Below are 25963 nucleotides of genomic sequence, written 5' to 3'. Positions count from 1 at the left end.
AGTCTGTATGATCCTGTCGGGAGCGGAGGATATCGCTACGTCATGTTGTAGTCTGTATGATCCTGTCGGGAGCGGATGATATCGTTACGTCATGTTGTAGTCTGTATGATCCTGTCGGGAGCGGATGATATCGCTACGTCATGTTGTAGTCTGTATGATCCTGTCGGGAGCGGATGATATTGTTACGTCATGTTGTAGTCTGTATGATCCTGTCGGGAGCGGATGCTATCGTTACGTCATGTTGTAGTCTGTATGATCCTGTCGGGAGCGGATGATATCGTTACGTCATGTTGTAGTCTGTATGATCCTGTCGGGAGCGGATGATATCGTTACGTCATGTTGTAGTCTGTATGATCCTGTCGGGAGCGGATGATATCGTTACGTCATGTTGTAGTCTGTATGATCCTGTCGGGAGCGGATGATATCGTTACGTCATGTTGTAGTCTGTATGATCCTGTCGGGAGCGGATGATATCGTTACGTCATGTTGTAGTCTGTATGATCCTGTCGGGAGCGGAGGATATCGTTACGTCATGTTGATCCTGTCGGGAGCGGATGATATCGTTACGTCATGTTGATCCTGTCGGGAGCGGAGGATATCGTTACGTCATGTTGTAGTCTGTATGATCCTGTCGGGAGCGGATGATATCGTTACGTCATGTTGTAGTCTGTATGATCCTGTCGGGAGCGGATGATATCGTTACGTCATGTTGTAGTCTGTATGATCCTGTCGGGAGCGGATGATATCGTTACGTCATGTTGTAGTCTGTATGATCCTGTCGGGAGCGGAGGATATCGTTACGTCATGTTGATCATGTCGGGAGCGGATGATATCGTTACGTCATGTTGATCCTGTCGGGAGCGGAGGATATCGTTACGTCATGTTGTAGTCTGTATGATCCTGTCGGGAGCGGATGATATCGTTACGTCATGTTGTAGTCTGTATGATCCTGTCGGGAGCGGATGATATCGTTACGTCATGTTGTAGTCTGTATGATCCTGTCGGGAGCGGATGATATCGCTACGTCATGTTGTAGTCTGTATGATCCAGTCGGGAGCGGAGGATATCGTTACGTCATGTTGTAGTCTGTATGATCCTGTCGGGAGCGGATGATATCGTTACGTCATGTTGTAGTCTGTATGATCCTGTCGGGAACGGATGATATCGTTACGTCATGTTGTAGTCTGTATGATCCTGTCGGGAGCGGAGGATATCGTTACGTCATGTTGTAGTCTGTATGATCCTGTCGGGAGCGGATGATATCGTTACGTCATGTTGTAGTCTGTATGATCCTGTCGGGAGCGGAGGATATCGTTACGTCATGTTGTAGTCTGTATGATCCTGTCGGGAACGGATGATATCGTTACGTCATGTTGTAGTCTGTATGATCCTGTCGGGAGCGGAGGATATCGTTACGTCATGTTGTAGTCTGTATGATCCTGTCATTTGCTACTGTATTGAAAAGAGGAAAAGAAAATTAAAAGAGAAAGAAAATACTGGATTTGTGTAAGAGAAATAATACTTTGTCTGGAATATAATGTTTTAAAACTTGTGAAAACAAGGTACGGTGAGTTGAGTGAATGGTTACATGTCTAGTTCCAACTCCAGTAAATGTCAGAGTCCATTATTACAAAACCCTAAACCACATCATCGTCACTGTTGGATGCCTATCGTTCTTTACTTCGCCCACACACCCACCCACACACACCTGTACACAGGCAAAACCTGTTTCCTCTCTAGACACTTCCTACTGTATGTGTGTTAAAACACAGTCGACCATTTTGACGACCAACGACAGAGAGCTGAACACTACGTGTATATGGACTCCATTTTGCTGCGTTGGATTAAAGCCTAAAGGTTAATATCGGGTAAGTGTTTTAATCACTTTACTGGAACTAATGTCTATAGTCTGGTATTATACAGTTTTTTTAATGTTTTTTTGTGGCTTTCGCCTTTATTTTATATTTTTTATGGAGGGACAGACAGTAGGCTGACAGGAAATGGGGAGAGAGATGGGGGGGAAGACATGCAGTAAAGGCCGTCGGGATCGGGAGTCGAACCCGCGGCACACTGCCAGACTGGATTACCAGCCAAGGTGGCTGGACCGCTGAGCCACGGCCCAGGCCGTATTATACTGTTTTTAGGGTGTTGAGACGGTCATAAAAGTTGAACAATGAAGTTTCGCTCCTTAATTATTCTGCCTACACTTCACTGGTGAACAGAAAGAATCAATAAGAAATAGATCCTGATTGTAAAAAAGTAATTCTGACTGTAAAGAGTAATTAAAAGTAAGTCATTTAATGAACAGAAATTAAACAAGAGATTCCAATGATTGTTCTCAACGGGCCTGAAAATTGACGCCCTAACTGGGCTCTAACTGGGCTCTAACTGGGCCCTAACTGGGCTCTAACTGGGCCCTAACTGGGCTCTAACTGGGCCCTAACTGGGCCCTAACTGGGCTCTAACTGGGCCCTAACTGGGCTCTAACTGGGCTCTAACTGGGCCCTAACTGGGCTCTAACTGGGCTCTAACTGGGCTCTAACTGGGCCCTAACTGGGCTCTAACTGGGCCCTAACTGGGCTCTAACTGGGCTCTAACTGGGCCCTAACTGGGCTCTAACTGGGCCCTAACTGGGCTCTAACTGGGCTCTAACTGGGCTCTAACTGGGCTCTAACTGGGCCCTAACTGGGCCCTAACTGGGCTCTAACTGGGCTTTAACTGGGCTCTAACTGGGCTCTAACTGGGCCCTAACTGGGCTCTAACTGGGCCCTAACTGGGCTCTAACTGGGCCCTAACTGGGCTCTAACTGGGCCCTAACTGGGCTCTAACTGGGCTCTAACTGGGCTCTAACTGGGCCCTAACTGGGCTCTAACTGGGCCCTAACTGGGCTCTAACTGGGCCCTAACTGGGCTCTAACTGGGCCCTAACTGGGCTCTAACTGGGCTCTAACTGGGCCCTAACTGGGCCCTAACTGGGCTCTAACTGGGCCCTAACTGGGCTCTAACTGGGCCCTAACTGGGCCCTAACTGGGCTCTAACTGGGCCCTAACTGGGCCGAGGCCCGGCCTGGCCCAACTAATTTGCATACATTTTAGGCCCGGCCCGATGACCCCCGTCGGGTCAGGTCGGGTTCGGGCAGCATTTGAGAACGCTGGTTGTTTGACCCTTTGAAGCTTCAAACAAAGGTGCTTATTGGTCCAAAACCTGGACGGGTCTCAAAGAATGACCCCTAGCTCGCCCCTCGCTCTCATTTCTGACTTCCTCTCCCCTCTAGCAGCCTCTCTCTCTCCTCCTCCCTCTCTCTTTCTACCCCCCCTCTCTCTCTCCCTCTCCCTGATATTGATATATGAATATGATATTTGAATTAAGTGAAATCACTGAAGATAAAGATAAGATAAAGATACCTTTAAGCATTTTTGTTAAATGTTTTCTTTTTTTAAAGATCAAAGGTCAAAGCACATCAAGGTGTGTTGCTGTCTTAGTGCCGAACTGCCCTGTATCTGTGTACACGCACGCACGCACGCACGCACGCACGCACGCACGCACGCACACACACACACACACACACACACACACACACACACACACACACACACACACACACACACACACACACACACACACAGAGAGAGAGAGAGAGAGAGAGAGAAGGGGTGGTGTTATGTTACAACCAGTTTACATTAATTGTTAAATGTTGTCACATGACAGCTTTGTGTTCACCTCACAACTGATACATGCCTCAGTGACAGACAGCGACATTGTGTGTGCACACACGCACGCACGCATGCACGCACGCACGCACGCACGCACGCACGCACGCCAGAAGGCAAGACCCGCCCAATTCATGTCAAATCAATTCAAAGGAGATTTACCCTATAGACCCAAATCTCAGCCACTTGTTCACTCACACTCCATCACTCCAGCATGACGTTATGGTGTTACGGTGAAATTGGTGACCTGCTGAAATATGTGACCCATCTTGTGGACTTCACACAACATACATGGAGGTCTTTAAATACGTGGCCAGAACACCAGCTAGATTGAACTCTGCTAATGAACAAACCGCAACGATTTACATTCGGACACTGACATTATGTGATTGTCTACTTACTACACGATTGTGACATATTTCAGCAGGTCACCGATTTCACTGTAACACCACCATGCTGAGCCAGTGAGTCAGGGAGTGGCTAAGAATGTTAACCAATCATCACTCCTCTCTGCCATGTTGCTGTGTGGCATGATTGTTATGAGTCACCTCACCTGTAAGGTATGGTTCTCAACACTGTACACTGGCAAAACCTGTTTCCTCTCTAGACACTTCCTACTGTATGTGTGTTAAAACACAGTCGACCATTTTGACACAACAACGACAGAGAGCTGAACACTATGTGTATATGGACTCCATTTTGCTGCGTTGGATTAAAGCCTAAAGGTTAATATCGGGTAAGTGTTTTAATCACTTTACTGGAACTAATGTCTATAGTCTGGTATTATACAGTTTTCTTAATGTTTTTTTGTGGCTTTCGCCTTTATTTTATATTTTTTATGGAGGGACAGACAGTAGGCTGACAGGAAATGGGGAGAGAGATGGGGGGGAAGACATGCAGTAAAGGCCGTCGGGATCGGGAGTCGGGGGCTGGGACCCCCAGGGGGTCCCCACATGATTTTGGAGGGGTCCCCAGATGACAGTAAAGTGGCAAATGAAGGGCCTTTAAGACCTTTACAACAGTGGTTCCCACACTTTTTCATGTCAAGGACCCCCAAATGGACACTAATTAGCCCGCGGACCCCCATTTGAAAAGACATGCCAGGGACCCCCATACGAGACATGCATTAGTCTACAGTCCCCCATTTAATGGCATTTCTATCTCTGGGACCCCCAATTTATATTGTACAATCAATGTTCATTTAACTCTCAGAGTTACAGACCCATAAGGGTCCATTTGGTTCCAAATTATCATTTAGCTATAGGGGCCCGCCTGGAACTCCCTCAAGGACCCCTGGGGGAACAGTGGTCTGGGCCTAGTTCACATGTGAATATTTTGGGGTGGTCCCCAGTGCAAATGTGAATGTTTTGGGTGGTCCCCAGTTCTGTGAATGTTTTGGGTGGTCCCCAGTTCTGTGAATGTTTTGGGTGGTCCCCAGTTCAAATGTGAATGTTCCCCAGTTCTGTGAATGTTTTGGGTGGTCCCCAGTTCTGTGAATGTTTTGGGTGGTCCCCAGTTCAAATGTGAATGTTTTGGGTGGTCCTCAGTTCAAATGTGAATGTTCCCCAGTTCTGTGAATATTTTGGGTGGTCCCCAGTTCTGTGAATGTTTTGGGTGGTCCCCAGTTCAAATGTGAATGTTTTGGGTGGTCCTCAGTTCAAATGTGAATGTTTTGGGTGGTCCTCAGTTCACATGTGAATGTTTTGGGTGGTCCCCTGTAGTTCAAATGTGAATGTTTTGGGTGGTCCTCAGTTCAAATGTGAATGTTTTGGGTGGTCCCCAGTTCAAATGTGAATGTTTTGGGTGGTCCTCAGTTCACATGTGAATATTTTGGGTGGTCCCCAGTTCAAATGTGAATGTTTTGGGTGGTCCCCAGTTCTGTGAATGTTTTGGGTGGTCCCCAGTTCACATGTGAATATTTTGGGGTGGTCCCCAGTGCAAATGTGAATGTTTTGGGTGGTCCCCAGTTCTGTGAATGTTTTGGGTGGTCCTCAGTACACATGTGAATATTTTGGGGTGGTCCCCAGTGCAAGTGTGAATGTTTTGGGTGGTTCCCAGTTCTGTGAATGTTTTGGGTGGTCCCCAGTTCTGTGAATGTTTTGGGTGGTCCCCAGTTCAAATGTGAATGTTTTGGGTGGTCCCCAGTTCAAATGTGAATGTTTTGGGTGGTCCCCAGTTCTGTGAATGTTTTGGGTGGTCCCCAGTTCAAATGTGAATGTTTTGGGTGGTCCTCAGTTCAAATGTGAATGTTTTGGGTGGTCCCCAGTTCAAATGTGAATGTTTTGGGTGGTCCCCAGTTCAAAAGTGAATGTTTTGGGTGGTCCTCAGTTCAAATGTGAATGTTTTGGGTGGTCCCCAGTTCAAATGTGAATGTTTTGGGTGGTCTTCAGTTCAAATGTGAATGTTTTGGGTGGTCCCCAGTTCAAATGTGAATGTTTTGGGTGGTCCTCAGTTCAAATGTGAATGTTTTGGGTGGTCCCCAGTTCACATGTGAATGTTTTGGGTGGTCCCCAGTTCACATGTGAATGTTTTGTGTGGTCCCCAGTTCACATGTGAATGTTTTGGGTGGTCCCCAGTTCACATGTGAATGTTTTGGGTGGTCCCCAGTTCAAATGTAAATGTTTTGGGTGGTCCCCAGTTCACATGTGAATGTTTTGGGTGGTCCCCAGTTCAAATGTGAATGTTTTGGGTGGTCCCCAGTTCAAATGTAAATGTTTTGGGTGGTCCCCAGTTCACATGTGAATGTTTTGGGTGGTCCCCAGTTCAAATGTGAATGTTTTGGGTGGTCCCCAGTTCACATGTGAATGTTTTGGGTGGTCCTCAGTTCACATGTGAATGTTTTGGGTGGTCCTCAGTTCACATGTGAATGTTTTGGGTGGTCCCCAGTTCAAATGTGAATTTTTTGGGTGGTCCTCAGTTCACATGTGAATGTTTTGGGTGGTCCTCAGTTCACATGTGAATGTTTTGGGTGGTCCCCAGTTCAAATGTGAATGTTTTGGGTGGTCCTCAGTTCACATGTGAATGTTTTGGGTGGTCCTCAGTTCACATGTGAATGTTTTGGGTGGTCCCCAGTTCAAATGTGAATGTTTTGGGTGGTCCCCAGTTCAAATGTGAATGTTTTGGGTGGTCCCCAGTTCACATGTGAATGTTTTGGGTGGTCCCCAGTTCAAATGTGAATGTTTTGGGTGGTCCTCAGTTCACATGTGAATGTTTTGGGTGGTCCTCAGTTCACATGTGAATGTTTTGGGTGGTCCCCAGTTCAAATGTGAATTTTTTGGGTGGTCCTCAGTTCACATGTGAATGTTTTGGGTGGTCCTCAGTTCACATGTGAATGTTTTGGGTGGTCCCCAGTTCAAATGTGAATGTTTTGGGTGGTCCTCAGTTCACATGTGAATGTTTTGGGTGGTCCTCAGTTCACATGTGAATGTTTTGGGTGGTCCCCAGTTCAAATGTGAATGTTTTGGGTGGTCCCCAGTTCAAATGTGAATGTTTTGGGGGAGTCACGGCCTGAAAAGGTTGAAAAATGAGAATCACTGAGTTAGATGACAGATAAGACTCCGCGGGGGGGGGGGGGGGGGGGGGGGGGGGGTCTGTGATGCATCACATCAAATAACTGTTCTTCACATCAAATAACGCAGGTGTTTCCTGGTGTATTGTCTTGACAGGTTTCCTGCAGACCAAAGATGAGTCAGTGTGAGCAGAGAGAGGAGGAGGGAGCTGACAAACATCTCATCCACAGAGCAGAGAGGAGTCAGTGTGAGCAGAGAGAGGAGGAGGGAGCTGACGAACATCTCATCCACAGAGCAGAGAGGAGTCAGTGTGAGCAGAGAGAGGAGGAGGGAGCTGACAAACATCTCATCCACAGAGCAGAGAGGAGTCAGTGTGAGCAGAGAGAGGAGGAGGGAGCTGACAAACATCTCATCCACAGAGCAGAGAGGAGTCAGTGTGAGCAGAGAGAGGAGGAGGGAGCTGACAAACATCTCATCCACAGAGCAGAGTCTCCAACAGACAGCCTTCTGTCTGTGAAGAGTGACACGTCTATGGGAAAACCTCCTGACTTCAGAGATGAACCAGGACCTCCAGATACACAGTATGTCAATCCTCCAATAGCCTACAATTCAAGGTTCAATGTTGTACTTTATTGTTCCATCTTGTGTACACTGCAGGTTCATAAGAATACAACTTTATTGTTCCATCTTGTGTACACTACAGGTACATAAGAATACAACTTTATTGTTCCATCTTGTGTACACTACAGGTTCATAAGAATACAACTTTATTGTTCCAGCTTGTGTACATTACAATTTACAATTTAGGCATTTAGCAGACGCTCTTAATCCAGAGCGATTTACATTAAGCAATAACAAAAAAGCATTGGGAATACATCACATAAAAAAGCATTTATCATGAAACATGCGTACCGTAAGCTAAGAACGTAACAGTGGCATATCTATATAATGAAACTATACATATAAACTATACATGGTATAAGTCTGTCTACAGAAATGCACTACAGGTACACTAACATCTAATAATGTTGTATCAACCCTGTTCAAAGTTCATCTACAGATTGTAAATTACTGTGTGAGCAGTTTGTGAATGAAGTGGTACAAATCACAGTGTGGTGTTCAGTAGACAGGCTGGCTGCTTGTGTGCAGTATGTGTACAGTATGAGTACAGTATGAGTACAGTATGTATGAGTACAGTATGTGTACAGTAGTGTACAGTATGAGTACAGTATGAGTACAGTAGTGTACAGTATGAGTACAGTGTGAGTACAGTATGAGTACAGTAGTGTACAGTATGAGTACAGTAGTGTACAGTATGAGTACAGTATGAGTACAGTAGTGTACAGTATGAGTACAGTATGAGTACAGTAGTGTACAGTATGAGTACAGTATGAGTACAGTAGTGTACAGTATGAGTACAGTATGAGTACAGTAGTGTACAGTATGAGTACAGTGTGAGTACAGTATGAGTACAGTAGTGTACAGTATGAGTACAGTAGTGTACAGTATGAGTACAGTGTGAGTACAGTATGAGTACAGTAGTGTACAGTATGAGTACAGTCGTGTACAGTATGAGTACAGTATGAGTACAGTAGTGTACAGTATGAGTACAGTAGTGTACAGTATGAGTACAGTAGTGTACAGTGTGAGTACAGTATGAGTACAGTAGTGTACAGTATGAGTACAGTGTGAGTACAGTATGAGTACAGTAGTGTACAGTATGAGTACAGTAGTGTACAGTATGAGTACAGTAGTGTACAGTATGAGTACAGTGTGAGTACAGTATGTGTACAGTATGAGTACAGTAGTGTACAGTATGAGTACAGTAGTGTACAGTATGAGTACAGTGTGAGTACAGTATGTGTACAGTATGAGTACAGTAGTGTACAGTATGAGTACAGTAGTGTACAGTATGAGTACAGTATGAGTACAGTAGTGTACAGTATGAGTACAGTAGTGTACAGTATGAGTACAGTAGTGTACAGTGTGAGTACAGTATGAGTACAGTAGTGTACAGTATGAGTACAGTGTGAGTACAGTATGAGTACAGTAGTGTACAGTATGAGTACAGTAGTGTACAGTATGAGTACAGTATGAGTACAGTAGTGTACAGTATGAGTACAGTAGTGTACAGTGTGAGTACAGTATGAGTACAGTAGTGTACAGTATGAGTACAGTGTGAGTACAGTATGAGTACAGTAGTGTACAGTATGAGTACAGTAGTGTACAGTATGAGTACAGTATGAGTACAGTAGTGTACAGTATGAGTACAGTAGTGTACAGTATGAGTACAGTGTGAGTACAGTATGTGTACAGTATGAGTACAGTATGAGTACAGTATGAGTACAGTAGTGTACAGTATGAGTAGTATGAGTACAGTATGAGTACAGTAGTGTACAGTATGAGTACAGTAGTGTACAGTATGAGTACAGTAGTGTACAGTATGAGTAGTGTGAGTACAGTATGTGTACAGTATGAGTACAGTAGTGTACAGTATGTGTACAGTATGTGTACAGTATGAGTACAGTATGTGTACAGTATGTGTACAGTATGAGTACAGTATGTGTACAGTATGTGTACAGTATGTGTACAGTATGAGTACAGTATGTGTACAGTATGTGTACAGTATGAGTACAGTAGTGTACAGTATGTGTACAGTATGAGTACAGTATGTGTACAGTATGTGTACAGTATGTGTACAGTATGAGTACAGTATGTGTACAGTATGAGTACAGTATGTGTACAGTATGTGTACAGTATGAGTACAGTATGTGTACAGTATGAGTACAGTATGTGTACAGTATGTGTACAGTATGAGTACAGTAGTGTACAGTATGTGTACAGTATGAGTACAGTATGTGTACAGTATGTGTACAGTATGTGTACAGTATGAGTACAGTATGTGTACAGTATGAGTACAGTATGTGTACAGTATGTGTACAGTATGAGTACAGTATGAGTACAGTATGAGTACAGTATGTGTACAGTATGTGTACAGTATGAGTACAGTAGTGTACAGTATGAGTACAGTATGTGTACAGTATGTGTACAGTATGAGTACAGTATGAGTACAGTATGTGTACAGTATGTGTACAGTATGTGTACAGTATGAGTACAGTATGTGTACAGTATGAGTAGTGTGAGTACAGTATGAGTACAGTATGAGTACAGTATGAGTACAGTAGTGTACAGTATGTGTACAGTATGTGTACAGTATGAGTACAGTAGTGTACAGTATGAGTACAGTATGAGTACAGTATGTGTACAGTATGAGTACAGTATGTGTACAGTATGTGTACAGTATGTGTACAGTATGTGTACAGTATGAGTACAGTAGTGTACAGTATGTGTACAGTATGAGTACAGTATGTGTACAGTATGTGTACAGTATGAGTACAGTATGTGTACAGTATGAGTAGTGTGAGTACAGTATGAGTACAGTATGAGTACAGTATGAGTACAGTAGTGTACAGTAGTGTATAGTATGCCACATATACATTTAAACTATCACCTGTTAGTGTAGGCCTATTGTATATTTAGTAAGATTTTATATTTCTGTGGTAACTTAAAGACGCCACACAAGGTTACAGTACAATATTATGCTTGTTGTTTTTTTCCCAAGTGAGGAACAGACTGGAAGCTCTATCGCCACATAATAAAGTCACTTCCTCCTACTGACAGCCTAGTCCTAGTCTGGTGTACTGGTGCCCCCTCTTGGCAAGGCCCTGTAACTACTACACTTTTTTGTACATGCCTAGTAAAACCACAACATAATAATTGATATTGTTTTGTTGCTATTTTATTCAGTTTTCTTTTTGCTGCAATGTTGTGAGAGGAAACTAAAAGATGTTACCCTTTTACACTATACAACTAGGGATGAATAACATATAATTTTGCTGGTGTGATCATCAGGTTAATTATTGTGACAGCGCACCTTTCCGAATATGAAAACATTACATTGACCTACTACCCACATTCTGAATAGCATTAAAATGTGAATGACATGAATGACAAATACAGATTATGATGACAAGAGTAGTCTGTGACTGGAAGAACAATTGGTGCAAGTTGTGAAAAAGCACACGTTTCTTTCTTTTGAAATGTGTGATAAAGAAAATGATCAAGAAATATCTTTGGGCAGAATGTACTGTTTTGTCAACTAAAGTGCTCTCTAGACCAGGGGTCTCTAGATCAGGGGTCTCTAGATCAGGGGTCTCTAGATCAGGGGTCTCTAGACCAGGGGTCTCTAGATCAGGGGTCTCTAGACCAGGGGTCTCTAGATCAGGGGTCTCTAGATCAGGGGTCTCTAGACCAGGGGTCTCTAGATCAGGGGTCTCTAGACCAGGGGTCTCTAGATCAGGGGTCTCTAGACCAGGGGTCTCTAGACCAGGGGTGGTGCAACTCTCTAGACCAGGGGTCTCTAGATCAGGGGTCTCTAGACCAGGGGTCTCTAGACCAGGGGTGGTGCAACTCTCTAGACCAGGGGTCTCTAGATCAGGGGTCTCTAGACCAGGGGTCTCTAGACCAGGGGTCTCTAGATCAGGGGTCTCTAGACCAGGGGTCTCTAGACCAGGGGTGGTGCAACTCTCTAGATCAGGGGTCTCTAGACCAGGGGTGGTGCAACTCTCTAGACCAGGGGTCTCTAGACCAGGGGTCTCTAGACCAGGGGTGGTGCAACTCTCTAGATCAGGGGTCTCTAGATCAGGGGTCTCTAGATCAGGGGTCTCTAGACCAGGGGTGGTGCAACTCTCTAGATCAGGGGTCTCTAGACCAGGGGTCTCTAGACCAGGGGTCTCTAGATCAGGGGTCTCTAGACCAGGGGTGGTGCAACTTTGAAGATGGAGAGAGCCACTACATTTCCACACTCACTCCAGAGGGCCACATAAGCATATTTCGGACATAGCAAAAAATTGCCGATCTACAAGTTCAAAACGCGTCGCACTGCGACACGTTTTGAACTTGTAGATCAGCTATTTTTTGCTATATTTTAATTGAAATCCTGAATTATTATTTTTTGCTATTTTTTAATTGGAATCCTGAAACATGGACATAACAAAAAGATAATAAGATTCTAATACTATAGTCATTCAGCTACTAATATAGACTGAAGTAATTAAAAGTGTTTGGAATTGTAACGTCTGAATCAATAATATATCAGTATTCCGATATTAACCTGAGGGCCGCATTAAGTGAAGGTGGGGGCCACATGCGGCCCCCGGGCCGCCAGTTGCCCATGTATGCTCTAGACTCCTGCTGGAGCCTCATTCATTGAAACCTTTATTTCAGGGGAATGCAATTGAGACCAGGGTCTCTTTTTCAATGGCGCCCTGTATACAAATAAGAACATTTACATTTTACATACATGACATGGACACACAGTACAACAAATAAAATACACAAGCACATACACACAGAAACAAAACCTTGTAACCAAATGTTACAAAAAGCAGGTGCATATGCCTTCCTCTAGTGTGAGGTCAGTTAAGAGTCAATGACACTTTGACTATGTTCCACCTCTTGGTTCTCCAACATCTCAATGTCACTAAACACTAAACTTCAGACCTCACAAAACCACACATATTGAATAAATGGACTTCTTCATTCACATGATAATTATAGAAACATTTATGTGATTCCAGAAGTCTGCACCACAGAGCAGAGTCTCCAACACCCAGCCTTCTGTCTATGAAGAGCGACGCGTCTATGGGAAAACCTCCTAACTTCAGTAATGAACCTGGACCTCCAGATACACAGTATGTCAATCCTCCTGTACAATATACACACGATTAAATGTTTGAACCTAGTTAGGTAAAGTTAGCTTAATTCGTGGCAAATCTACAAAAAAAAATGCCTACCACTAGCTTTCTTCACAGATGTGTTCATAAAGGTGTCTACTATCACAGAAAAATGTGTTCCAACCCAACTCCTTTGGGAAACTTGGTGACAGCTGCTGAAAGTTGGGGTACAATTATCAACCAATATAAGGCAAATAATTCCAAATGTCATTATGCTTTAAGTAGCATGTGACATGTCAAACTAGGGGGTTTTCATGATGCTGAATCCATTCCAAGCATGAGTTTTGCACGAAAATACTCCTTGAGCTAAATTCGGCCATAGCCACTTGCCCAAATGTGCCCAAATGTGCTGACCTCATCACATTTGTGATGACGGCTATGGCCATTTTTAGGCAAAGGAGTGTTGTTTGTGCAAAACTAGCCTCGGAAACCCAGACGTTTTTATTTTCAGGGAGAAAAAAAAAGTCTGGGTCCGAGTCCACTTCAATTTGGCATAGAGTAGCGCAAACATCGCTCACTCTCTGCTGATTTCTGATCGTCTGCACGGTGCACCTTTGTTAAATTGACACACACGCACACATGTACACACACACACACACACACTCCTCTCTCTCTCTGTCGCTCTAAGTAATTAGTCTCATGTCGTGCAGCTGCGCATAGTTTCTCCCGGCAGATCCGCCGGGAGCTGCCTATGCCATAAAAAGCATAGGTGAGTGCCAGGCTAGTGCAAAACTAATGCTTGCAATGGATTCAGAATCTTGAAAACCCCCTAGTTTGACATGTCACATTAAACAGTATAATGAAATTTGGATTTTGTTTTTGCCTTATATTGGTTGATAATGTCACCCCAACTTTCAGCAGCTGTCACAAAGTTTCCCAAGGGAGTTGGGTTGGAACACATTTTTCTGTGATAGTAGACACCTTTATGAACACATATGTGAAGAAAGCTAGTGTTTTTTTTTGCAGATTTGCCACAACTTAAGCTAACTTTACCTAACTAACCGCTCACACTAGAGGATAATCATGGCCAACATTTGCTCTGGATCTGTGCTGGGAAACAGAATGTCTGAAACAATTATGGTTTTATGGAAGATGTTTCTGAACAACTGCATTTCTTACATCATGGTTAGTTGGTTACAGTGGACAGTGGAAAACAACTGAAATGAAACACATTCTAATCTAATACTGTTTAAATAACTGAAAATAGTTGATCTATAGGCTCACAATACATTGCACAGTGACGTGTTGTTGAGCTTGTAGATCAGCTACTTTTGGTGTGTGACGTGCTTCCAAATAACTGAAATCAGTTTTGTCGACTGAGAGCTTTAAGATGTAAAATGGGACTAATAACAATAAACAATGAATGAATTGGAATCTACATTATAATTATAGAAACATTTCTATGATTCCAGAAGTCTGTACCACAGAGCAGAGTCTCCAACACCCAGCTACATGTCTATGAAGAGTGACACGTCTATGGGAAAACCTCTTAACTTCAGTAATGAACCTGGACCTCCAGATACACAGTATGTCAATCCTCCAATAGCCTACAGTTCAAGGTTCAATGTTGTACTTTATTGTTCCATCTTGTGTACATTACAGGTACATAAGAATACAACTTTATTGTTCCATCTTGTGTACACTACAGGTTCATAAGAATACAACTTTATTGTTCCATCTTGTGTACACTACAGGTTCATAAGAATACAACTTTATTGTTCCATCTTGTGTACATTACAGGTACATACTAATCGTAAAACTTATTTTGGTTTGGCTTCCTTCAGACAATGCAGCAGCATTATATACACAACACTATAACACAACAATGTGATCTCATGCTAAGTTACATGAATGACAAAAACAAGACATAACATCTAATAATGTTGTATCAACCCTGTTCAAAGTTCATCTACAGATTGTAAGTTACTGTGTGAGCAGTTTGTGAATGAAGTGGTACAAATCACAGTGTGGTGTTCAGTAGACAGGCTGGCTGCTTGGGTGCAGTATGTGTGCAGTATGAGTACAGTATGTATGAGTACAGTATGTATGAGTACAGTATGTGTACAGTATGAGTACAGTATGTACAGTTAAGTGTACACTAGTAGTGTACAGTATGCCACATATACATTTAAACTATCACCTGTTAGTGTAGGCCTATTGTATATTTAGTAAGATGTTATATTTCTGTGGTAACTTAAAGACGCCACACAAGGTTACAGTACAATATTATGCTTGTTGTTTATTTCCCAAGTGAGAAACAGACTGGAAGCTCTATCGCCACATAATAAAGTCACTTCCTCCTACTGACAGCCTAGTCCTAGTCTGGTGTACTGGTGCCCCCTCTTGGCCAGGCCCTGTAACTACTACACTTTTTTACATGCCTAGTACAACCACAACTTAACAATTTATATTATGTTTTGTTGCTATTTTATTCAGTTTTCCTTTTGCTGCAATGTTGTGAGAGGAAACTAAAATATGTTACCCTTTTACACTATACAACTAGGGATGGGAATAACATATCGTTTTGCTGGTGTGATCATCTGGTTAATTATTGTGACAGCACACTGTCGTATATTGAGTGTCCAGGAAGCACCTTTGACAACTTAAGCTAACTTTACCTAACTAACCGCTCACACTAGAGGATAATCATGGCCAACATTTGCTCTGGATCTGTGCTGGGAAACAGAATGTCTGAAACAATTATGGTTTTATGGAAGATGTTTCTGAACAACTGCATTTCTTACATCATGGTTACAGTGGACAGTGGAAAACAACTGAAATGAAACACATTCTAATCTAATACTGTTTAAATAACTGAAAATAGCTGATCTATAGGCTCACAATACATTGCACAGTGACGTGTTGTTGAGCTTGTAGATCAGCTACTTTTGGTGTGTGACGTGCTTCCAAATAACTGAAATCAGTTTTGTCGACTGAGAGCTTTAAGATGTAAAATGGGACTAATAACAATAAACAATGAATGAATTGGAATCTACATTATAATTATAGAAACATTTCTCTGATTCCAGAAGTCTGTACCACAGAGCAGAGTCTCCAACAGCCAGCCTTCTGTCTGTGAAGAGTGACACGTCTATGGGAAAACCTCTTAACTTCAGTAATGAACCTGGACCTCCAGATACACAGTATGTCAATCCTCCAATAGCCTACAGTTCAAGGTTCAATGTTGTACTTTATTGTTCCATCTTGTGTACATTACAGGTTCATAAGAATACAACTTTATTGTTCCAGCTTGTGTACACTACATGTTCATAAGAATACAACTTTATTGTTCCAGCTTGTGTACACTACATGTTCATAAGAATACAACTTTATTGTTCCAACTTGTGTACACTACAGGTTCATAAGAATACAACTTTATTGTTCCATCTTGTGTACACTACAGGTACATAAGAATACAACTTTATTGTTCCATCTTGTGTACACTACAGGTACATAAGAATAAAACTTTATTGTTCCAACTTGTGTACACTACAGGTTCATAAGAATACAACTTTATTGTTCCATCTTGTGTACATTACAGGTACATACTAATCGTAAAACTTATTTTGGCTTGGCTTCCTTCAGACAATGCAGCAGCATTATATACACAACACTATAACACAACAATGTGATCTCATGCTAAGTTACATGAATGACAAAAACAAGACATAACATCTAATAATGTTGTATCAACCCTGTTCAAAGTTCATCTACAGATTGTAAGTTACTGTGTGAGCAGTTTGTGAATGAAGTGGTACAAATCACAGTGTGGTGTTCAGTAGACAGGCTGGCTGCTTGTGTGCAGTATGTGTGCAGTATGTGTACAGTATGAGTACAGTATGTACAGTTAAGTGTACACTAGTAGTGTACAGTATGCCACATATACATTTAAACTATCACCTGTTAGTGTAGGCCTATTGTATATTTAGTAAGATGTTATATTTCTGTGGTAACTTAAAGACGCCACACAAGGTTACAGTACAATATTATGCTTGTTGTTTATTTCCCAAGTGAGAAACAGACTGGAAGCTCTATCGCCACATAATAAAGTCACTTCCTCCTACTGACAGCCTAGTCCTAGTCTGGTGTACTGGTGCCCCCTCTTGGCCAGGCCCTGTAACTACTACACTTTTTTACATGCCTAGTAGTACAACCACAACATAACAATTTATATTATGTTTTGTTGCTATTTTATTCAGTTTTCCTTTTGCTGCAATGTTGTGAGAGGAAACTAAAATATGTTACCCTTTTACACTATACAACTAGTGATGAATAACATATAGTTTTGCTGGTGTGATTATCTGGTTAATTATTGTGACAGCACACTGTCGTATATTGAGTGTCCAGGAAGCACCTTTGACAACTTAAGCTAACTTTACCTAACTAACCGCTCACACTAGAGGATAATCATGGCCAACATTTGCTCTGGATCTGTGCTGGGAAACAGAATGTCTGAAACAATTATGGTTTTATGGAAGATGTTTCTGAACAACTGCATTTCTTACATCATGGTTACAGTGGACAGTGGAAAACAACTGAAATGAAACACATTCTAATCTAATACTGTTTAAATAACTGAAAATAGTTGATCTATAGGCTCACAATACATTGCACAGTGACGTGTTGTTGAGCTTGTAGATCAGCTACTTTTGGTGTGTGACGTGCTTCCAAATAACTGAAATCAGTTTTGTCGACTGAGAGCTTTAAGATGTAAAATGGGACTAATAACAATAAACAATGAATGAATTGGAATCTACATTATAATTATAGAAACATTTCTATGATTCCAGAAGTCTGTACCACAGAGCAGAGTCTCCAACACCCAGCCTTCTGTCTGTGAAGAGTGACACGTCTATGGGAAAACCTCTTAACTTCAGTAATGAACCTGGACCTCCAGATACACAGTATGTCAATCCTCCAATAGCCTACAGTTCAAGGTTCAATGTTGTACTTTATTGTTCCATCTTGTGTACACTATACAGGTACATAAGGATACAACTTTATTGTTCCATCTTGTGTACACTACAGGTTCATAAGAATACAACTTTATTGTTCCATCTTGTGTACACTACAGGTACATAAGGATACAACTTTATTGTTCCATCTTGTGTACACTACAGGTACATAAGAATACAACTTTATTGTTCCATCTTGTGTACATTACAGGTTCATAAGAATACAACTTTATTGTTCCATCTTGTGTACACTACAGGTTCATAAGAATACAACTTTATTGTTCCAACTTGTGTACACTACAGGTTCATAAGAATACAACTTTATTGTTCCAACTTGTGTACACTACAGGTTCATAAGAATACAACTTTATTGTTCCATCTTGTGTACATTACAGGTACATACTAATCGTACAACTTATTTTGGCTTGGCTTCCTTCAGACAATGCAGCAGCATTATATACACAACACTATAACACAACAATGTGATCTCATGCTAAGTTACATGAATGACAAAAAAAGACATAACATCTAATAATGTTGTATCAACCCTGTTCAAAGTTCATCTACAGATTGTAAGTTACTGTGTGAGCAGTTTGTGAATGAAGTGGTACAAATCACAGTGTGGTGTTCAGTAGACAGGCTGGCTAAAGACGCCACACAAGGTTACAGTACAATATTATGCTTGTTGTTTATTTCCCAAGTGAGAAACAGACTGGAAGCTCTATCGCCACATAATAAAGTCACTTCCTCCTACTGACAGCCTAGTCCTAGTCTGGTGTACTGGTGCCCCCTCTTGGCCAGGCCCTGTAACTACTACACTTTATTTTACATGCCTAGTACAACCACAACATAACAATTTATATTATGTTTTGTTGCTATTTTATTCAGTTTTCCTTTTGCTTCAATGTTGTGAGAGGAAACTAAAATATGTTACCCTTTTACACTATACAACTAGTGATGAATAACATATAGTTTTGCTGGTGTGATCATCTGGTTAATTATTGTGACAGCACACTGTCGTATATTGAGTGTCCAGGAAGCACTTTTGACCCTTGTAGCATAAATTATTGGAGAAGACCAGGCATGTCCTTATTTCTGTATCATTTTATTAAGGACAAAGCTTAGTTATACCAAATGATCATGATCAGTCCACTCCAGAGCCATCCTAGAGCAGTCCTATCATAGCAGTCCCCGATCTCATCTGGAACCTTGCATGATCTCACTGCCTCTCTGTCAACTCTCAACTGACTGTGGATCTCCGCACATTTGAGACCCTATATAATTCTCCAAATAGTGCATGTGGGGTGTGCACGTGCATGTGCGTCCCCAGTAACACTATTGCAGCCAAATCTATACAATGGTATATCCACGGTCCAATTCAATAGCCTTTACAATCTCATAGCAAACCTTTAGAATTGATCACCATAGGCGCTTCTTGGCTGCGGCAACTTTGGCAGGGGACCCTCCAATATCAACTTTGGCAGGGGACCCTCCAATATCAACTTTGGCAGGGGACCCTCCAATATCAACTTTGGCAGGGGACCCTCCAATATCAACTTTGGCAGGGGACCCTCCAATATCAACTTTGGCAGGGGACCCTCCAATATCAACTTTGGCAGGGGACCCTCCAATATCAACTTTGGCAGGGGACCCTCCAATATCAACTTTGGCAGGGGACCCTCCAATATCAACTTTGGCAGGGGACCCTCCAATATCAACTTTGGCAGGGGACCCTCCAATATCAACTTTGGCAGGGGACCCTCCAATATCAACTTTGGCAGGGGACCCTCCAATATCAACTTTGGCAGGGGACCCTCCAATATCAACTTGTGGGTTCCCTGTAGCAGCCAGTTGTTTGTCATCACCTATATATGCTTAAGCAGTATATAACATATAAGCAATATGGATATTTCATCGTAATGTGGCTCCGTAATATACGACAACACCTTTCCGAATATGAAAACATTACATTAGCCTGCTACACACATTCTGGATAGCATTACAATGTGAATTACATGAATGACAAATACAGAATATCATAACAACAGTAGTCTGACTGTGACTGGAAGAACATTGACCCTGTTGTTTGTGAAAAAGCACTCTTTCTTTCAGGTGACCAGCTTGTGACTTCAGTCATCGATGACATATCGATGACATATCGATGACATATCGATGACATATCGATGACATATCGATGACATATCGATGACGTATCGATGACATATCGATGACATATCGATGACATATCGATGACATATCGATGACGTATCGATGACATATCGATGACATATCGATGACATATCGATGACATATCGATGACATATCGATGACGTATCGATGACATATCGATGACGTATCGATGACATATCGATGACATATCGATGACATATCGATGACATATCGATGACGTATGACCATTGATATTTGCACATTTGTGCAATGCATGCATGCCATGTGACAGCGCACATTTCCAAATATGAAAACATTACATTACATTCTGAGTAGCATTAAAATGTGAATTACATGAATGACAAATACAGATTATGATAACAAGAGTAGTCTGTGACTGGTAGCCTATAGAGCGTCGCAGTCCCACCCCCTACCATGGACCAGGAAATGATTCTCCGTTCATTTTCCTCATAGACATTTCAGAAAGTATTTATTTAAAGATGTTTACGCCGCGGACAAAGCCAACTCGAGTCGTGACAAATCATGACAACAAACACAATTTTTGGGGCCGAAAAAATAATCAGAAAGAAGAAAAAAACGGCAGGTTACAACACTTTTTTTGTTGTTTTTCTTCTTTGTAATTATTTGTTTGGTCCAAAATATTGTTTGTGTTGTCATGAGTTGTCACGACTCGAGTTGGCTTTGTCCGCGGCGTCTTTAAACCGTCTTTAAATAAATACTTTATGAAATGTCTATGGGAAAAATGCATTGGGATTCATTTCCTGGTCCATGGTAGGGGGCGGGACTGCGACGCTCTATAGAACTTCTCCTTTGGTCCACCAATTCCTGGGACTTGTCAGAATGGTCCAGTGAAAAAAAGAAAAAACAAAGAAAATCCCATTGTGGGTGTATGGGATTTTTCTCTATCACTAAACACCTGCCTCACCCACCTCAGACATCAGAAACATTATGAAAATTACACAAATGTAATTGTCTCGGTGAAAACCACCTGTGTTTAGTGTTCTAGGGCTAAATAATATGTTTAAGTTACTATGATGTGTGCAGTTTGTGAATTAAGTTGTACCATTTTACAATGTGGAGTTCAGAGGTGAAGCTGCACTATATAGACTGGCTGCTTCTATGCATAATGTCCTGTCTATGATACACACTGTTAAATCAATATCTATTATTGAATTGCTAATTTTCTGTTTTCATGTTGTATGTTGTGAGATTGATTGATTGATTGATTATCTTATTAACAGTGTCAGTTTGTAGAATGGACATTTCAAAGAAAGTACAATACAAAATCTGCTATAAAACCTAAAGATTTCACTCGTGGGACATAACAATGAATAATTTTGAACACATGGTATTTTGTATTATTCAAGTGATAATTGTAACATTAGGCCTATTTGTGTGATTCCAGAAGTCTGTACCACAGAGCAGAGTCTCCAACACCCAGCCTTCTGTCTGTGAAGAGTGACACGTCTAAAAGAGAACCTCTTAACTTCAGTAATGAACCTGGACCTCCAGATACACAGTATGTCAATCCTCTGTACAAAATACACAACACTAATAAGATATACTATAAGATATTATTAGATATTATTATTGCATGTGAACATATACTTATATCAGACATGAATACATAAATATGTGCACACACACACACACACACACACACACACACACACACACACACACACACACACACACACACACACACACACACACACACACACACACACACACACACACACACACACACACACACACACACACACACACACACACACACACATTCTTTATTTCCCAGGAAGTTGGTGGTCTGTATTTTCCTTTTTATGTCAAAAAGAATCAAAGGCCACAGTTTGGCAAATATGGCATGCAAGCCTGTATACAATACAATAAGTGTAAACAAAATAGAATTACAAACTGGACCCAATTTGGCTCTGGATCATTGGCAGTATAATCTGCATAGTATGCACAACACTTTATCAATGTGTTTATATCAATCAATCAATACACTTTATCAATGTGTTTATATCAATCAATCAATACACTTTATCAATGTGTTTATATCAATCAATCAATACACTTTATCAATGTGTTTATATCAATCAATCAATACACTTTATCAATGTGTTTATATCAATCAATCAATACCCACACACCCAACATACGGTAGAGGCTCCTTCTAGGGAAAACAACAAAGAGAACCCCTTACGATAAATCCAAAGACGATTACATTCATTGTGAGTTAAAACCAAAACTCACCACAAACAGTGTATGAGGAACGGCCAACCCACACACTGAGCAAACACTGGTCTCAAAAGCTTCACCTCTTTCCACTGAGAAACACATTAGCAACATTATCAACAAACGTGCAATTTCACACAAACATTAAATGCTATTGATAATGAATGGACAGTGTTTAATGTTTGTGTAAACACAAACATTAAAGGCTATTGATAATGAATGGACAGTGTTTAATGTTTGTGTAAACACAAACATTAAAGGCTATTGATAATGAATGGACAGTGTTTAGTGTTTGTGTAAAACATAAACATTAAATGCTATTGATAATGAATGGACAGTGTTTAATGTTTGTGTAAAACATAAACATTAAATGCTATTGATAATGAATGGACAGTGTTTAATGTTTGTGTAAAACATAAACATTAAAGGCTATTGATAATGAATGGACAGTGTTTAGTGTTTGTGTAAAACATAAACATTAAAGGCTATTGATAATGAATGGACAGTGTTTAATGTTTGTGTAAAACATAAACATTAAAGGCTATTGATAATGAATGGACAGTGTTTAATGTTTGTGTAAAACATAAACATTGCGTAACACAAACATTGAAGACGAAGGTGAGGACGCAATCTGTGATTGGCAGGAATGAGATGATGATAAGAAGAGCGCCCCTCACTTCACAGGGGTGTGATTTTTTTGTTGCGTGTCGTTATGAGGTGAAACCCAAATATTTCACTCTCTTATACTCGTATAACTGGATGTAACAATAAGGAATCTGGAACAGACTGATGTCTTCATTCACGTGATAATTATAAAACAATTTCTCTGATTCCAGAAGTCTGTACCACAGAGCAGAGTCTCCAACACCCAGCCTTCTGTCTGTGAAGAGTGACAAGTCTAAGGGAAAACCTCCTGACTTCAGTAATGAACCTGGACCTCAGTATGTGAATCTCCCTATACATTATTTACACTATACAATATTTACACTATACAATATTTACACTATAACACTATACATTATTTACACTATACAATATTTACACTATACAATAATACACACTAAACACTACAATACACAACACTGTGTGTGTGTGTGTGTGTGTGTGTGTGTGTGTGTGTGTGTGTGTGTGTGTGTGTGTGTGTGTGTGTGTGTGTGTGTGTGTGTAAACTATGGAATATGAACCTGTTATTGTACTGTAACTTTGAAGAGCTTTATATAATGGTCAATAATAATATAATGGGACATGAATGAGTGACTGGTCTATGGGAGAACCTATTAACTTCAGTAATGAACCTGGACCTCCAGATACACAGTATGTCAATCCTCCTGTACAATATAAAGCATAACGGACACTCGGACAGTAACAATCCTCCTGTACAATATAAAGCATAATGGACACTCGGACAGTAACAATCCTCCTGTACAATATAAAGCATAACGGACACTCGGACAGTAACAATCCTCCTGTACAATATAAAGCATAATGGACACTCGGACAGTAACAATCCAGATTAATGAAACATTGTTGTGACGTCCTCGACTGTCTGACAGCAACCAGTTGTGGTGACTGAGAACTGTAATCCATGTAGATGATAATTATGAAAACATTTATGTTATTCCAGAGGTCTGTACCACAGAGCAGAGTCTCCAACACCCAGCTACATGTCTATGAAGAGTGACACGTCTATGGGAGAACCTATTAACTTCAGTAATGAACCTGGACCTCCAGATACACAGTATGTCAATCCTCCTGTACAATATACTGTACACAACACTATGACACAACTACGGACCTCAACACACACTGTATGTCAATCATCCTATGCTTAAGATTGGATCTTTAAACCGCTCACACTAGAGGATAATCACGCCCAATATTCACTCTGAATCTAGGCTGGGGTACGGACGTTTTCAGGCCATGTCCCAATTTGCAATTTGTGAAACATCATGAAAGGAGAGCCCACAGTTCACTAGCTGTTCCTAAACAATTATAACACCATGAAAGAAGAGCCCACAGTTCACTAGCTGTTCCTAAACAATTATAACACCATGAAAGGAGAGCCCACAGTTCACTAGTCTAGCACTGTTTCTTAACAATTATAACATCATGAAAGGAGAGCCCACAGTTCACTAGCTGTTCCTAAACAATTATAACACCATGAAAGGAGAGCCCACAGTTCACTAGTCTAGCACTGTTTCTTAACAATTATAACATCATGAAAGGAGAGCCCACAGTTCACTAGCTGTTCCTAAACAATTATAACATAATGAAAGGAGAGCCCACAGTTCACTAGCTGTTCCTAAACAATTATAACATCATGAAAGGAGAGCCCACAGTTCACTAGCTGTTCCTAAACAATTATAACATAATGAAAGGAGAGCCCACAGTTCACTAGCTGTTCCTAAACAATTAGCACATAATATACAGAAGCATGATGGTTAGACATTATTATTCTAAACCAACACAGACAACCAGTTGAAGAAATCACAGACGGTGGCTTTAACCTTTACTTTTATCGAATATCTAGATAAACAATCATGGTTTTATGGAAGATGCTTCTGAACATGTATTCTATATTTTGACCACTTCTAAGAAACAGTTTTTTATGTGTCCTGCATCATAAGATGCCCAGCCCGCACAACGCTTACAAGACAATCACTAAATGTACAAACACCAACACACCACAAACACAATACATAAACAGTTATGGATACATTGTTCTCCAACGTAACTGCCACGCCTTCTCTATGAACTTTCCTAAAAACAAAAACATCCAAAACAAATCTGGCTTCTTATCTTGGATTTTAACATAATGAATCCACAAAGACATCATTAACTATAAAGTAGTTTTACGTTGGTTGTAGAAAATAGAAGACTAAAATAATCTGGTAATTTGATAGATAGACTTTGTGTCAATAGATGTTTGAAAGATGATCAAGGATCTTATAATAATATCCCTGCTTTTTCAATTTTAAGGTTTTTTATTAAGCATAGTAGAGGGGTTTGGACAGGGAAAAATGCAGTACATGTGATATGTTATGCTTCTTTTTCTTTTATATAACAAAACAAAACAAAACAAGACAAGACGAAAACAACCCCCCACCCTCCCACTTGGAACTTTGACACCTTCTCCTTTCACCTTGTAGGTTTTCCTTTTTTTTTTAATAAAGTAAATAGTAGCAATAGCCAGCACAGAGAAGTAGAAAAGAGAGAGAAATAGACAGAAGTGAATAGTGACTCCATGATGTTGTAGGAGAGAGTGGTTGAAAGAGATAAGGGGTACTGCTGTTTATTTTGGAAGTAGATAGGAAGAAAGAAAGAAAGTAGGAGAAGAAAGGAATGAAAGGGTTAAGAGGGGAATGAGGTTGGTGTGCAGAGTAGGAGGGGAACATCGTGGTTCATAACAAATGGCCTATGGGGTGTTCGGAAGACTTGACAAATTCTCGAGATATTCTCGGGATAATATCCCTGCTTTTATGTCATCTTGTTGTGGTAACAGTTTATCTTGCCTGTCACAAATCACTCTCATGATCTCCATCTTGTTGACAAAACAGAAGCTAGGAT

At 41.0% G+C, this 25963-nt stretch overlaps 1 protein-coding gene across 1 annotated transcript; it reads left to right on the top strand.

Moving 5' to 3' along the window:
* Positions 1-7749: 7749 nt before the first annotated feature.
* Positions 7750-25960, top strand: LOC306918671 (uncharacterized protein; the record flags this gene model as incomplete). The annotated part of the gene is made up of 8 exons (XM_079531554.1): positions 7750-7799; positions 12858-12971; positions 14426-14539; positions 16043-16156; positions 17804-17917; positions 21564-21677; positions 23233-23337; positions 25954-25960. The coding sequence occupies 8 exons, from the start codon at positions 7750-7752 to the stop codon at positions 25958-25960; spliced, it is 732 nt and encodes a 243-aa protein (XP_079387680.1).
* Between the last annotated feature and the right edge of the window lie 3 nt (positions 25961-25963).

This window comes from Electrona antarctica, assembly GCF_951216825.1.
Source record: "Electrona antarctica genome assembly, contig: scaffold_164, whole genome shotgun sequence".
In the NCBI taxonomy this organism is placed as follows: domain Eukaryota; kingdom Metazoa; phylum Chordata; class Actinopteri; order Myctophiformes; family Myctophidae; genus Electrona; species Electrona antarctica.
Note: the sequence above shows the minus strand (reverse complement) of the source record. Positions and strands in the feature narration are given on the sequence as shown.